We start from the raw sequence: 14,205 nt of genomic DNA on the forward strand, positions 1-14,205 counted from the left end.
CTACAAAAAAATGACAACATTAATACTGTTTACACTTTAAAGCTGTTAGCTTTGTACACAGTATTTACTGTAATGGATGCCAGTCAGGTTTCTTTCGCATGACAGTGTACATCAATAAGTTTAATTTTTAGTAGCTTTGACACGCTGAGTGCAAAGAGCCATTGCAGCCTAATGTTAGCTAAAATCTACAGTGCTACACTGTATGGGTAACTTAGCTAACCTTGCTAACAGTTATCTAAAACACAAACTTATAAACAACACTAAATAAAAGGAGCAGTATTATTACCAATATGTGTTAAGCTAACTGTAAAAAGTGAAGAAACTAACTTTATTTAGGTTCAGTCCTTTAGGGTTTTATCAGAAACAAACTCTCCAGGCCCAGTTCAGCACAGAAGCCAACAGTGTGATGAACAAGAAAAACAATTCTATAAGTTGAAAAAAAACTTTGAACTAGCCATCTGACATAACTTCAATAGGTTTGGGCCCTTTTAACCTGATAGAGATGTTCATATAAACATGTTCTACCTGTTTGGCCTTTCAAAATAACTGTATTCCAGATATTAGTCTCCATGTCCACATAACTGATTTAGTTGTGAGTACGAGCAGAATATGAGTACCTTCAATGACCACCAGGACAGCTGAGACACACAACACCGAGAGAATAAACAACTTCAAGCCGTTTCAGAAACATTATATTTTACAAACTAGGCAAAACAGAAAAATATCAGTGGATAAGGCTAGTGATACTACAGTACATTCTTTTGTGTTATTTTAAACACATTCCATGAAAAGACCTAAACCATCAATGTATTAGTTAATTTCTAAAATACTGTCTTAACATCGGTTCCTTGGTACACGTATGGAAATTGTGTTTTCAGCAGCGGATGAATCCACATACTGGGCAGCGAAATGGTGTTTATGAAATTGAGTCAAAATGAAGTGATCATGTGACTCATTTGTGTGTTTTAAAATAGTTTTGGGACGACAATGGAGCTCTATGTCGCAGAGGAAAGTCAGGTTTTTGGTTTTGGATACACAAATGACACCTGCTTGTGAGATCAGTTCATGACTAATTTTGGTCTTTTCATGGGATTTGTTACCATTAAAGAAAACATGAAATCTCTCCAGTTTATCCTTGAACTAAACTTTCAAAACAGAACAAACGCATTCAATATAAACAGATGTATTTTCTAACGTCTCGTCTATAAATGCTCATGTTACAACGACTTCACCGGTAAACAACTTGACATACTGGTATTTTCACATCACAACCCTGTTTCCCTGTAACATCCACTTCATCCGTGCAGCTCATGATTCATTACATCTTGTGTTTTGGCATCAGCTGTAAAAATCTTCCCTGATAAGATCTGATACGATCTTAGCCACGCTGTCAAACTCATCAAAGAGAAAATGTAGCAGAGTCCAGTGGTGAACTCTGCTTTCGTTCCTGAACATGGCGGCCTACTTTTCTTCCCGCAGCTTTACTTATTCTTGCCTATTAGACCGCCTACTCGCTGCATGAATTTTCCCAGTTTGTTTTCAGTCCCACTTTGTGTCTGATATGCTGGATATCCAGACTGAGGCCTGTTTGGTGGAATGCCCCTGTCTTTGGGATTGCCATCATTGTTCAACAAGTATTCAAATCGACTGTATACTTTCTGTCTTTGATTGGTAGTCGTTCCCTTGTCGTCCAGAGTGCTCTCTGATCCTTGGTCCTGCTCTGCTGCTGGGTTCGTCTTTCTTTTACTTGAACGCTGAATAGATAATCTCGGGAATGGAGACTTTGACCTGTCTGTCTCAGATGGACCGTCGACAGAGTTCTGCGACCTGGAGATGTTCGGTGAATGACCTTTCTTTGTTGTTTGGTCTGCCGCAGACGCCTGTGAATGTTCTGCTTTGACTGGTTGGTTTGATGCCGAGGGATTCTTCGATCTCAGTGAAGGCTTTCTTTGGAGCGTCTTCTCCTCTTTTGTGAGCAGTGAATATACTTTCATTCTCAAGGAGTTTTTCCTTTGGAGGGTCGGTTCCTCAGACTGTGTTTGCCCTTTGTCCGCGTGACTGGTCTTAGGATCCACTGCATGGTGAGAAGTGTTTGGGACAGCTTGTGCCTCATTCGGTACTGGTGTCTGTCCTTTGGGATATGGGGAGTCTGAGCTGTTAGCCACCTTACCTGTAGAGCCATGTTTTCTCTTGACTGGCCCCTGATGTTGTGATTCTGCCTGTAAGTTCAGTGTCACAGAGTTCTCCTTTACTTTCTCGTCCTTGCGAATCTCCTCGTTTCCCGCTTTGAATGCGGCGGAGTCTGAACTGTTGACACGTGAGCCTGAACCCTCTTTCTCTTCAGGGATTTCGATCAAAGACTCCATTGCTCTTGCGTGCTGGTTACTGAGACCGCTGGGCTGCAGATGAGAGAGCTTGAGCGATGGATCCTTTAGTTTCACATCCAAGTCACTTGCCGAGGTTGTTCTGGAAAGAGGCTCATGCCAGTCGTACGTCGGCATCGTCCTTCGATCTGAAACCGTTTTGACATCGTAGTGAGAAGTGGAACGGTGTCCATCAGTTAGACCTTCTTCCATGTTTGGTTCACTGTCTTTGTGGTTGGCTGGTTTCTGGTTGCCTCCATTGTGTGTGTCTGACTCTAATTCTGCCACACTCATGTCCAGACCTCTTCGTAACGAGACAAATTTAGGTCTTTCTGACAGATATCCAGACCTCAAGGACTCTTGGCTCTGCCTGAGGTTGTTGAAATCCTGCAGACTGAGCCTCTTTTGCCTCATTTCCTCCATCCTGGACTTAATGTTCCTGGACCGGGTGTGAATCTGCTGAGACTGATACTCGTTTAATCCGGTGTGACTACTGTATGGAGATGACATCGGGGATAGCGCATCACACGATGCATCTAGAGGCATGTCGCTGTCGTTCATGTACGTGTCCATCTTCCACCTGTGCAGTGACGTCTCAGAGTTGAATGGAATCAGATTCTGATCCGCTCCGTAGCGAGTCTGGTGCCGAAGATGCTGCTGAGTCCTGTTTGATGGCAACATGTCGTTCACACCCCTCGGGTTTGATCCAGTCCTTTCCACAGGGACTCCGAGGTCTTTGGTTCCCATCCTCAGCCGAGTCAAGGAGTTTAACTTCTGTAGTTCTCCGCCGTAACTGTGTCCCCGCACCAGATTCCCGATGTCAGGATAGTGATACTGATGCAATTTCTCCTGCACGCTGAGGCCCCTGGTCAACATGGCAGCATTGTTATACTTTTCTTCCTGAGCACTTCTCATGGCTTGCATCCCAATGGATCTCATGTGAATCTGATGGAGGGATAGATGGCTGGAGTTTGGGCTCTGCATGGTCACAGGCTCTCGCAGGTACTGGGCAGATGGCCTCGCCGCGAATCGCACCGGAGGAACAGTGGAGCGAGCGTACAATCTTCGAAACTCCTCGTCGTAAGAGCAAACCAGCTGACCAGTGATCACCAGGATCATGCTGAGGTTGATCTTCTCATAGGACCATGTGAAGCTGAAAAAAGAAAATAGCATCATGAGTCATCAGAGATCCAACAGGGATGATGATGATGAATAGATTTCCCTTACTAACTTGGAACTGAAATTAATCTTTAATAACCAAAACTTTAGACTTTAGATTCTCCCCTCTCGGATGCCTCCGATATTTTAGTCTAATTTCCCATCTCTTTTCGACTTTCCCCATCAATCCTTGTCACCTGACTCCCACATCCACCTGCTCACTGGTGTCTCATTAAACAGTACTTAGACCAGCCCCCCCCCCCCCCTTTTCTCCAGTCAGCTGCCACATCGTCAATGTTCGTTTGTCCTTCTGCTTTCCAGTCATCTGATCCTGAACTTGAACCCAAACCTGTACCTGCTTGTCTGCCCCATTCCTGTTATCCTGTGGAGTCTGGACCATTTCATTTTGGACTTGCCTTTACACTTACGTATCAACGTTTTTCCCATAAGTCACCAAACCGTTCTTGTCTGTATTTCGGTCCTTTTCCTTGCTACCTTGCACACATACCTGCCAGGAGACTCATGTGTTTTGTTGCCCTTTCCAGCTATCTAATATTTCTCCTGATTCATAACAATTTTTCCTTAAGTAACTTGCTGTATTGTTGCCCCTCATCCTTCTCAATGAGAGAGAGACGGACTCAAAATTTGAGACACCCTGGAGAGGAGAATCCCTGTTTCTTATGTAAAGTCTTATAGAACAGGGGCTGTAAAATTTGTTACATCAATGAAGGTGAAGTTAATTCGAGATGGTGAATTGTTCTGTGTGGTTGTCTGAGAATTTGAAAGTAAAATAAGCATGTTGCCAAGTACGCTTGTACACTCATGTTGACATGCCCACAATGTGGTCAAATCTCAAAATACCAATTAGTCAGGCGACACTGACAGACAGTGTCAACAACATAGCATTAAAAATGGATGGACATCATTGACAAGTTGTTACCGCTACATGTAGAAGTTGTATTAACAAGCTTTTTTCTAGACAGGACATCCAGATACAGATCACTTTTTAAGGCATAGATGGCAACAGTGTGTTGAATTTCCAGAGCAAAACATTAAGAAACATCAGGTGGATTACAGACTTTGGTTGATCAGTGGCCCCTAATTTGACTTAATTGTTGAGTAATACATCTGAGTGGATAAAGGTAGCACCGACTCACCTGTACGTTCCGTACAACACTGTCCGGCAGTCCACCAGTAGGAATTTTTGCTCCAGATCTCCGTGGAACTTCACCCCGGACCGGCACTTATATTCCTGCCCCTGAACCGTCCGAACACGAATGTTCTGTTGGAGAGAAAAACAAAAAAGAGGCACCAGGTTACAGCTTCCTCAGCCAGGGAAACAGTTGATTCAACTAAATACTTTTTTGTACATGTTCTTTTTCAAATACATACATTTTACTTAAACCTGTTAATTTTAGGCCACTTGGGGTCTGAAACAAGTCGTGAAAACAACACTGACATACCATCTTTTTTTTGTTGACATGTACTGCAGCTCATGACCCTTTTAGTCATTTTTCTAGTTTGAACTTTCTGACCAATCGTCCTTCATAACAACATAACAGTTTGTTTTTCATGTTCGAGCAACATTTTCAGTTTAAATGAGATGTAATTTACTTCACTAGATTTAATTTCATTCATGTTTTTTGTTTTAAATTCAATCCTAAACAAAGTGATTCTGGGAATTAGAAGTTATGCAGTACTTTTTTCCACTTTCATTGAGCACACCCACCCTTCGTGATACTCAACAAGATCGAACCTGTGCACCAGTTTCTCTGAGGCTGGTATTTTGATGTTGCTACTGGCTAAGCAATTTGCACAGAGATCACAGAGTTTGACTGTGTTTCTCTCTGACGTCTCTTTGTTTGTGCTGGTGATGCTGTTCGACAGGAAAATCCAGCCACGCTAACAGATCAGTCCTACGGCTGCTGCAGTCGTCTCGTATGATAATAGCAGGTATGAACACAGCATGGGAATGCTGGTAAATGACAACGTTTTCACGAGGGTGTGGAGCAAATGTCAGACTTAATCCACTAAATACTCCTGCCAATAGAAGAAAGGTCATGCCACAGGCGAAACGTCCTCTGGCAGTGAACATCGGTGGAATATAAATGAACAAGGACAGAGAAGATGGGTTGTTTTATTTCCTCCAAAATGTCAGAAAAATGTTCACGTCAGATCATATTTAACACGTTATTGTGGTGTACGTTGTCTACTTGTGTACGTGTGTGTGCATTACAATATGTCTATTTTAGAACAGTGGATGTTTGTTTTACTGTGAATGTTGTTGACCAGAATAAAAGTGATCACTTTCAAACCCTCAGCAGCAATTTGTACATTTGTTTAAAGTCCCCTAAATCCTTTCATGTTGAGTACAAGATCCTCATTACATGCATGACACAATGTGACACGATACAGTACGATATGATACAATATGATTTGATACAATTCCACACGACAACGACACGATATGTAACGATACAATATGAAACACTGTGACACAATGTGATATGGTACGAAACATCTTTGTTGGCACATGCCAACAAGTGCATTGTGCAGCGTAAACAACCAGGTATATATTAATGAAGTGGATCACATGATTGATTGCGTAATGTTTTGTTTCTTCCCTGCACCTGCTGGCTGTTAAAGTGATAATGAACCAACACAGCCCAAACTTGGTTGGTGCACACTGAATGTAGTTTTTTGTCCCCCCAAACTTTCAGCCCGAGTCAGCGTCACCTTCCTGTGTTTGTTTGTTTTTTTGAGACTGACTTTTCTGTTGTAAGAGTTGCAAGATGCTTCCATCATCACCAACCTGACCACATTTTTGCTGGGTTTTCCAAAGTTTTGGAAGATAAACATTTGTGCTGACACATGTCTGCTCTGCATGAACAAATGACTTTCCATCAACATGAGGGAGGATTATGACTAAATGAATATGAATAAGATCATGACGGTGTTTCTCACCTTGAGGTCTTGGATGTTGATGCCAATCCTGTGCGACATGGCAAGGAAGCTGCTGTAGCGGGACTCATCCAGGAGGATGTAGACCGCCACGCCCCTCAACGTGGCTGTGATGAGCTCTTTGAAAATATCGACGTCAGTGAAGACATCCATTGATATGGCGATAACCTGGAGACACAGTAAACATTCAAAAATCCTTTACATGAAGAAGCAATGTTTATTCAGACTGTTTGAGTAGTCAGATGACATTTTACTGCTGTAGATGTTTAATGTTGAACTCATTTAACTAGTTTATTTATACTGTTAGGTGGTTTCGTCTACAGTAATGCATCATATTCTGTAAGATTATTAGTAGACATTATTCAACAGCGCTGATAAAAACACACACAGCTGGAGTATGACGTCACTCTATGCTCTGGACGCCATTACTCAAATATATCTTTACAAAGCAATACTTCATTCTCATATAAATGTTCAGAATCTATAGTATTTAACATTTAATAAATAGGAGAATATTTTTCTAGATATAAACAAACACAAGGTCACTGGACTGACTGGACTGAAAGGTAACTAGTAACTAAAGCTGTCAGATAAATAGTCAAAGTAGTGGAGTAAAAGTAAAATATTTGCATCTGAGATATGGTAAGAGTGTAAAATTGCATAAAAAAGAACAAATACCTTGTATTCTTAGTCTACTTAAAGGGTAACGCCATCAATTTTACTTAAAAAAAATGTTTGTAGGTCTTGAAGACATAAGGTGTAATTAGATTGCAATGCATTCAGTAAAAAAAAAGTGATTACTAACAGGATTACAATCTAAATAAAGAATGATGTACTCATCTGTAAACATGGTCTAATGTGGGAAATTGGTGGAGTTACCCTTTAAGGACTGTGCTTGAGTAAATGTACTTAGTTAAATTCCGACATTGTGAATGAGTCAACTGATAGAAATGTATATCTTAAAATTATCACTTTAAAAACTAATGTTTATGTTTTAGGCCTAAATTGTGATTTTAAGAAACTTTTTAAAATCCTAATATAAATGTATATGAGATAGAAATGTGCTATAAATGAGGAAGATTACTGACAAGAGACACACTGCAGTCACTGCATATTGAGCAGCTACACCGTGTGTGCTTGTCATCAATCATTCTCAGATTGAGGATATCTGTGGAATGACACACACACACACACACCCTGCTGTAATTTCTGAATTATCAGGTTCAGCTCTGCAGACATCTGAACATCTAGAACACTCAAGCTGAGACACGTCGGCCGGCTGACGTTGTGTGTCTGAAAGTGAAACATGACCTTCATGCTAACCTTTTGCATTAAGGCAAAAGGCAAATTAATGTCTTTGCCTGAAGCAGAGTAAACTGTGTGTGTGTGTAGTGATATATGTTCTTTAAGTTGTATAGTTCATGCTGTAGCAAGATCTTTTGGCATTAACTCAAGAACATGGACTAAAGGCTAAAAATTCCCCTCAGGTGCTTAGTTTTTCTCCTTGAGTCAGTGCTTTGCTAGCTTTAAAGATACAGTTCACTCAAAAATGAAAACTTAGTCATCATCTTCTCCCTCCACGCATGATGGAAAGTCCAAGTCCAAGCATTCGACGCCCGTGCACCCACTTTATACAGCTAACACTTTAAGCTGAGCAGCTCCAGGATCTTGGAGCTTCCCGAGACTTGGATGAGCTGTACGGATCCATTTATGTTTTCTGTTTAATCATATCTCTAGTTGCTTCTGTTGTTTAACAGAATGCTGCAACTCTGTTTTACTGTGAAGCTCCAGAACTGTTCTGTCGACTATGGCACTTCACCTGACTTTATATCATCAGGAGGAGGAGAGGAGGACTTTATATCATCAGGAGGAGGAGAGGAGGACTTTATATCATCAGGAGGAGCAGAGGATGACTGGATTTACATTTTTGAGTGAACTGTTCCTTTAATGTCAGGTGCTGCTGGATACGTGTCATGTTATGATTTTATTGCTGCAGCTGGTTGAGGTGGATGATCATTTTAAAATCTTCTGATTATTTTCTCCAGTTTATCAACTGATTATGTCGTCAGAATGACACCAAGCTGAAGTGACACCTTCAACATGTTCGTTTCATCCAACCAGCAGTCAGAAACTCAACACTATTACACAGGCTGGGTTCAGTCTTTAAGGAATGAGGATGTGTTGGTTATGATTGATGTCATTAAGTGTCATTTTATCAATTAAGCAAACCCTCATCATTGATCGTATGACGCTTAATGACACCTAATGACAATAGTAAGGGCAGGAGAACTATTTGAATTCTTCTTCTATTACTAATCATTAAATTACGTATGCTGCTGCCAAATCACAGGCTGTTCTTTGGCTCATCATGGTTTAATGCCGTCAGTAGGTTTGTTTTTACAGATTTGATGGAACAGAACTGTCAGCATCTCGTTTAGCAGAGCGATTATGGTTTTATAACAATGAACGAGCAGCTGCAGGACGCAGCTGGTCTGACCTGCAGGAGGGCGGCAGGCTGCGTTCTAACATGTGTCTGCTCCTGAGCTCAGCACTGAGTCAGATGAAGTGGATCTGTTCATATTTTAGGATTTGTTTGCGCACGTTTCATTTGAACGGAGGTTGTCCCATCAAATTAAAGGTCCGATCTGTGAGAAAGTTTAGTTTTGAGTCTGAAACCCATCCAAAAGTGACGCTTTGGGACCAAGTTTGACCTGTCTTAAAATCCTCAAAGAAAAGAAAGCTCGAACTTTCTCAGAACAATTACCAGATCACAGAAACTCTATTGATCTTGTAAATGTTAGGTTGTCAAAAAACAGAATGTAAACTCCTCCCAGGCAGCCAAAACACCAAATCATAACTGCGAGTATGTGCCGCCAGTATGTAAATAACCCCTTATCATGGCAGGAAGTTACAACCCTGGAGACGGCGGCGTCTCTGACCCCTGAGGGTGACTTCAGACAGCTGGCCACCTTTTAGGCCTAAAGGTGATGAATTCATGCTAGTCAGAATGACTTCTGTCCTCAGTTCTCAGCTACCAGTTGCCTAGTCTGAGAAAGCTGGACCTGAGTTACAATGACCTGCAGGATTCAGGAATGAAGCCGCTGTCTGTTGGACTGAAGAGTCCACACTATAAACTAGTGACCCTCAGGTCAGGATTCAGGAGTGAAGCCGCTGTCTGTTGGACTGAAGAGTCCACACTGTAAACTAGTGACCCTCAGGTCAGGATTCGGAGTGAAGCCGCTGTCTGTTGGCCTGAAGAGTCCATACTGTAAACTAGAGACCCTCAGGTCAGGACTCAGGAGTGAAGCCACTGTCTGTTGGCCTGAAGAGTCCATACTGTAAACTAGAGACCCTCAGGTCAGGACTCAGGAGTGAAGCTGCTGTCTGTTGGACTGAAGAGTCCATACTGTAAACTAGTGACCCTTAGGTCACGATTCAGGAGTGAAGCCGCTGTCTGTTGGACTGAAGAGTCCAAACTGGAACCTAGAGACCCTCAAGTAAGGATTCAGCTTTTATTCTAACCCTTAATGGAGCTAGATGTACAAGTAAAAATCTATCAAAAAATATGCCCACCACCTGTTGGATTTTACAGTGTAGATTACACTAAAAACCACTTTGGTACAACTGTTTCTGATATCTGGTGTGGTGAAACGGCTAAAGTAGGGTTTAAAATGTTTCTTTGTGACTGTTGAAAGAGTGAAGCTCAGAGTTTCGTGTCACAGTTAGACATAGAACAGAAGGACTTGAGCGTTCAGCTGTCTCCACTGATGTACAGCCTTGTCGAGGCCCACAGTGTGCTCTGTGTGCAGAGAAATATGTATGAGTGTTTGTTTTCCTCTGTGCAAAGCAACGCCTTTCATTGTGCATTTATGCTGCTATTGTCCTCGGAGTCCATTTGTAAAGATATGTGCAGCAAAGCCAGGAAGATGAATCTCAGCACATTTATCCACCTGATAGATCAGACGTTAGACTATTCAGAGGTGTGATTGATCAGATGTCAATGTGAAGGCAGTGAATGTTATTTCTGCCACTAGGGATCTCTTTATCAAAACAAAACACAAGATGTAAGTAGTGTGGGATCATGGAAGTTGTTGTCTTCATTATTAATAAATGAGGGAATGTGTTAAAATCTCGTCCATGTTATGTTATGCTCAATTCACTTCAGACTTCCTTCCTCGATTCTATATTTCTGAACTTTCTCCTCCTGACGTTTTCAAAACAGGCTCATTACTTTAGTTTGACGCAATTGAAGGGAATTATGGATTTTTAAAATTTGGTGTCATCACACATCGCCTCCAGAACATCATTAGTACTCAGAGTATCAGGGTAAAAAGTCTCTTTCTGAAGGACATTTGTGGTCAAAGCTAACTGAAGCTCACGTCATATTAACAAAATTCAAAGATTAAAGTTAAAGGTAGAATCAGTAGGATTTTTTCCCAGCTGTTTCCTGAACGCACCACAAAGACAGTTGATTGCTGAGTTTCATTCCCAGGACGACACATGTTGGGTTGGTAAAGCGTCCCGAGCAGCAACGAAGAGAGAAAATCAGAAACTCTCTGCAGACACGAGACACTAACACGCCTTTTCTCCACATTCCAGCCTCCCTCTCTGTCTGTTTACGGCTTCTTATGTCATTTACGTCTTTGTTCCTCTACATGATAATGGCTGAAATCAGTCATGTGATGTTGGGAAGGCAGCATGATGACACCAAATCCACAAAAAAAAAATCCTCAGTTCCCTTAAACTAAAGTAACAAGACTGTTTTGAAAATGCGAGGAGGAGAAAGTTAAGATATATAGAGCAAACTGAACATAACTTGGATGAGAATTTAACACATTCCCTTTACTGGAGTAAAGAAGCTGAATCAAAATACAAAATATAAAACACAAGTCGAGTCATCTTCAGACATTTCAATGCTTAAATGTTGCATATTGAATATTTTATATTTAAGCTGTTCTGATAATCGGTTGATTGGTTTTACAATCCACTGGACCAGTTTCCTCTGGTTTGTGGAAATTTGCTAAACCAACAGATAAATGGTGAAACTACTGCACTCGGCTGTGTTTGCTCCTCACCTTCCTCGCCTCCTGTATTTGTTTGCGAACCACTTCTTTAATGCTCGGTGTGTTTAGCCTGGGCGGATGGTACAGCAGGCTGATGCTCGTGTCTACGCTCTCCAGCGAAACCTCGGGCCAGCCCAGCTCCAGGTCCGGCACCTCCTCATCCGACTCGACTGGGAAGTATGTGGAGGGACTGAGCCCGTCCTTGTCCTGTTTCTCCTCGGTCTCTTCCTCCAGGACAGGTAACTCTGCATTCTCCAAAATGAACAGGATCTCCTCCTCTGACAGAAGGTGGCTGATCTGCTCTGCCTGGAGGAACTCCTCGTAGGCCTCTTTGCCCCCGCAGAGCAGGGCGTAGATGGCCAGACGGTAGGATTCCTTGTAATGTGGCTGGATGTAAATAGGGTTGTCGTCCTCTATCAGTGAAGACAGCTGGGACAGATTGGACTCCATCGATGCCCCTCTGAGTCTCTACTCACAACAGGCCTTGAGGTTTACCTTCAGTGTGACAAGTGGTGTGACTGGTAACCATTCTGTTCCCTGTAATGAAGCAACAGACACTGCAGAGTTCACTGAGAGTGACAGAGTGGTTCAAAGTGACAAAAACCTGTCTGTCAAGTGTGATTCACCACAAGATAAACAGTACAAGGCATGTGCTGCCTTCCTCTGCAAATATACAGAACACTGAAAAACTTACTTCATGACTGGATGAGAAAACCCTGGTTTGTTCCCAAGTCCTGAACCTTGACGAAAAAGCAGCTTGTAAAGTTAAATTACAGTCAGTGGTGGCGTCTGTGCTCTCTGCAGCATGAAGCAGCAGCTCTAAGGTGTGGGTTTGAATTGTCTGTGCAAACTGAATAGCTCGTTGTACCTGCCCTATTACTCATGCTCTGTAACAAGCCCTGCCCACCTCACCTCACCTGGGCTGTTGAAGCAGATCTCATGCAGCCCTTGTGAGCCTGGATTCAACACAATATGTCACGTTATCTCCTGTCGTGTCTGACAAGAGCAGAGATCACACACAGAGACAACAGACGGAGGTTGATAAGTAAAGTTTATTGCCATCACAAAGCTTTGGGGGACACAGACGGACGGACAGACAGACAGACCAGGGCAGGAAGTAAATGTTTCTTTATTCACAGGATCAGATTTATTGGGATCTCTACGTGATGAAAGCTACATGGGACAAAAGCATCTGTTGATGACAGGAAAACTAAAACAAAAAGAATAATCTGGTATCTGAACCGCTCAGGTCTATACCTGCTCACTCACAGGTCATCCAGTTTAAAAGATAATTTCGGTTGACAACAATTTTGGTCATATTTTTTTTTTTTTTAGCAGTTATGACTTTGTACTCACCGGAACGCGGTGACATCACTACGGATAGAAGGGATAGAAACATGATTGGACAGGTTAGAAAATAATCCAAACTAATTTATTTGGAAATGCCGGTAATAATCCCTGACTGTACAGGACACTCTGTGCACAACTACGATAAGTCAGTAAATCGAGATGTGTACGGCGAACAGCCTGGGAAATAGTTTTTACCGCCAGCCCTCCTTTTCTTTTCCAAATAAATGTCATATTTCTTGATCTGTCACTGATTAAACTGTGAAAATATGAACCAAGTTGTAATAAGTGGGAATTATCCTTTAACAGCCACAAAAAATAAATGTAAACAGGCGTTCCACTAATGTAGCGTAGTGGAAGGTGCAGCTTTTCAAACACAGAACATCAACATCTACCCTGGTTTTATATTTTTCTTAGTTTTTGTGCTTTTTCCCTCCTGTGAAGCACAGTTGACATGAAACAGCTGGACGGGACATCTACTGCATGTTCGCCACTGTCAAAGTCCCTCTTTTGCAGGTTTATATTCTGCAACTTGTTCTCGGAAACACAGAGAGAATTAAAGAAAAAACCCTTCAAACTGGTGAGAAGCCCGTTCTTTGTCAGTGGTAGTCCAGAAGTTCAGAAAGTGGGACTTTTAACAGCGACTACATCTACATAAACTTTAACAGCTGATGGTTTCACACTCATGCTATAAATCAGCTTTGCTAACAGCAAACTTTTCCCCCTTGGACGTCACCACCGCTGTTTACTTCCTGGGTGGGGTCGGAGACTTCATGAATCTGGGCGGGGTGGGCGACTTGACGCCACGAGATGGAGTCGGGGTTGGAGACTTTGGAGTCGGGGTTGGAGATTTGGGGACCGGGGTTGGAGATTTGGGGACCGGGGTGGAAGCGGGGGTGGAGCCTGGGCTCTTCACGGATGGCGCTGGGGTCTGAGACTTGGAGGGGGTGGGGGTGGGGGTCTTGGAAGGCGGAGCAGGGGACCTCGGCACAGGCGTGGCTGCAGGTGTAGCAGCTGGCGTGGCGGCAGGCATTTTGGGTTGTCCCAGTTTGGGCTCTGGGATCTTCTCACCGTGCCTGTAGACACTGACGGTGATCTCGACGAACTCTCCGCCGTACTTGTTCCGCACGTTGATGCTGTACTTGCCAGAGTCGTCGGGAGTGACTTGGTTGATGACAAGACTGGCGAACTTGCCGCCGTCAAACGTGACCTTGGTGTGCTCAGTGGAGGCGACTTCCTGCTCGTTCTTGAACCAGGTGACCTCCGGGGTCGGCTCGCCCCACACAGTGCAGGTCAGGCTCAGAGACTGCAGA

The 14,205-nt window shown here is 42.8% G+C and overlaps 2 protein-coding genes across 9 annotated transcripts in view; both read right to left on the reverse strand.

Moving 5' to 3' along the window:
• Positions 1-1,447: 1,447 nt before the first annotated feature.
• Positions 1,448-12,516, reverse strand: LOC119020056 (protein FAM83B-like). The gene is made up of 5 exons (XM_037099136.1): positions 12,240-12,516; positions 11,558-12,082; positions 6,486-6,650; positions 4,679-4,803; positions 1,448-3,516 (listed from the first exon to the last, which is right to left on the reverse strand). The coding sequence occupies exons 2-5, from the start codon at positions 11,993-11,995 to the stop codon at positions 1,482-1,484; spliced, it is 2,763 nt and encodes a 920-aa protein (XP_036955031.1). The 5' UTR covers positions 11,996-12,082; positions 12,240-12,516; the 3' UTR covers positions 1,448-1,481.
• Positions 12,517-12,579: 63 nt separating this feature from the next.
• The window catches only part of myom2a (myomesin 2a), a 39,267-nt gene continuing 37,641 nt past the window's right edge, over positions 12,580-14,205 (reverse strand). For all 8 annotated transcript variants that reach the window (XM_037107537.1, XM_037107530.1, XM_037107508.1 and 5 more), the window contains one exon: positions 12,580-14,198. In XM_037107537.1, the coding sequence (XP_036963432.1) occupies positions 13,638-14,198 (561 nt within the window). In that variant the 3' untranslated portion in view covers positions 12,580-13,637. The remainder of the gene's footprint in view (positions 14,199-14,205) is intronic.

This window comes from Acanthopagrus latus, chromosome 1 (assembly GCF_904848185.1).
Source record: "Acanthopagrus latus isolate v.2019 chromosome 1, fAcaLat1.1, whole genome shotgun sequence".
Classification (NCBI taxonomy): Eukaryota; Metazoa; Chordata; class Actinopteri; order Spariformes; family Sparidae; genus Acanthopagrus; species Acanthopagrus latus.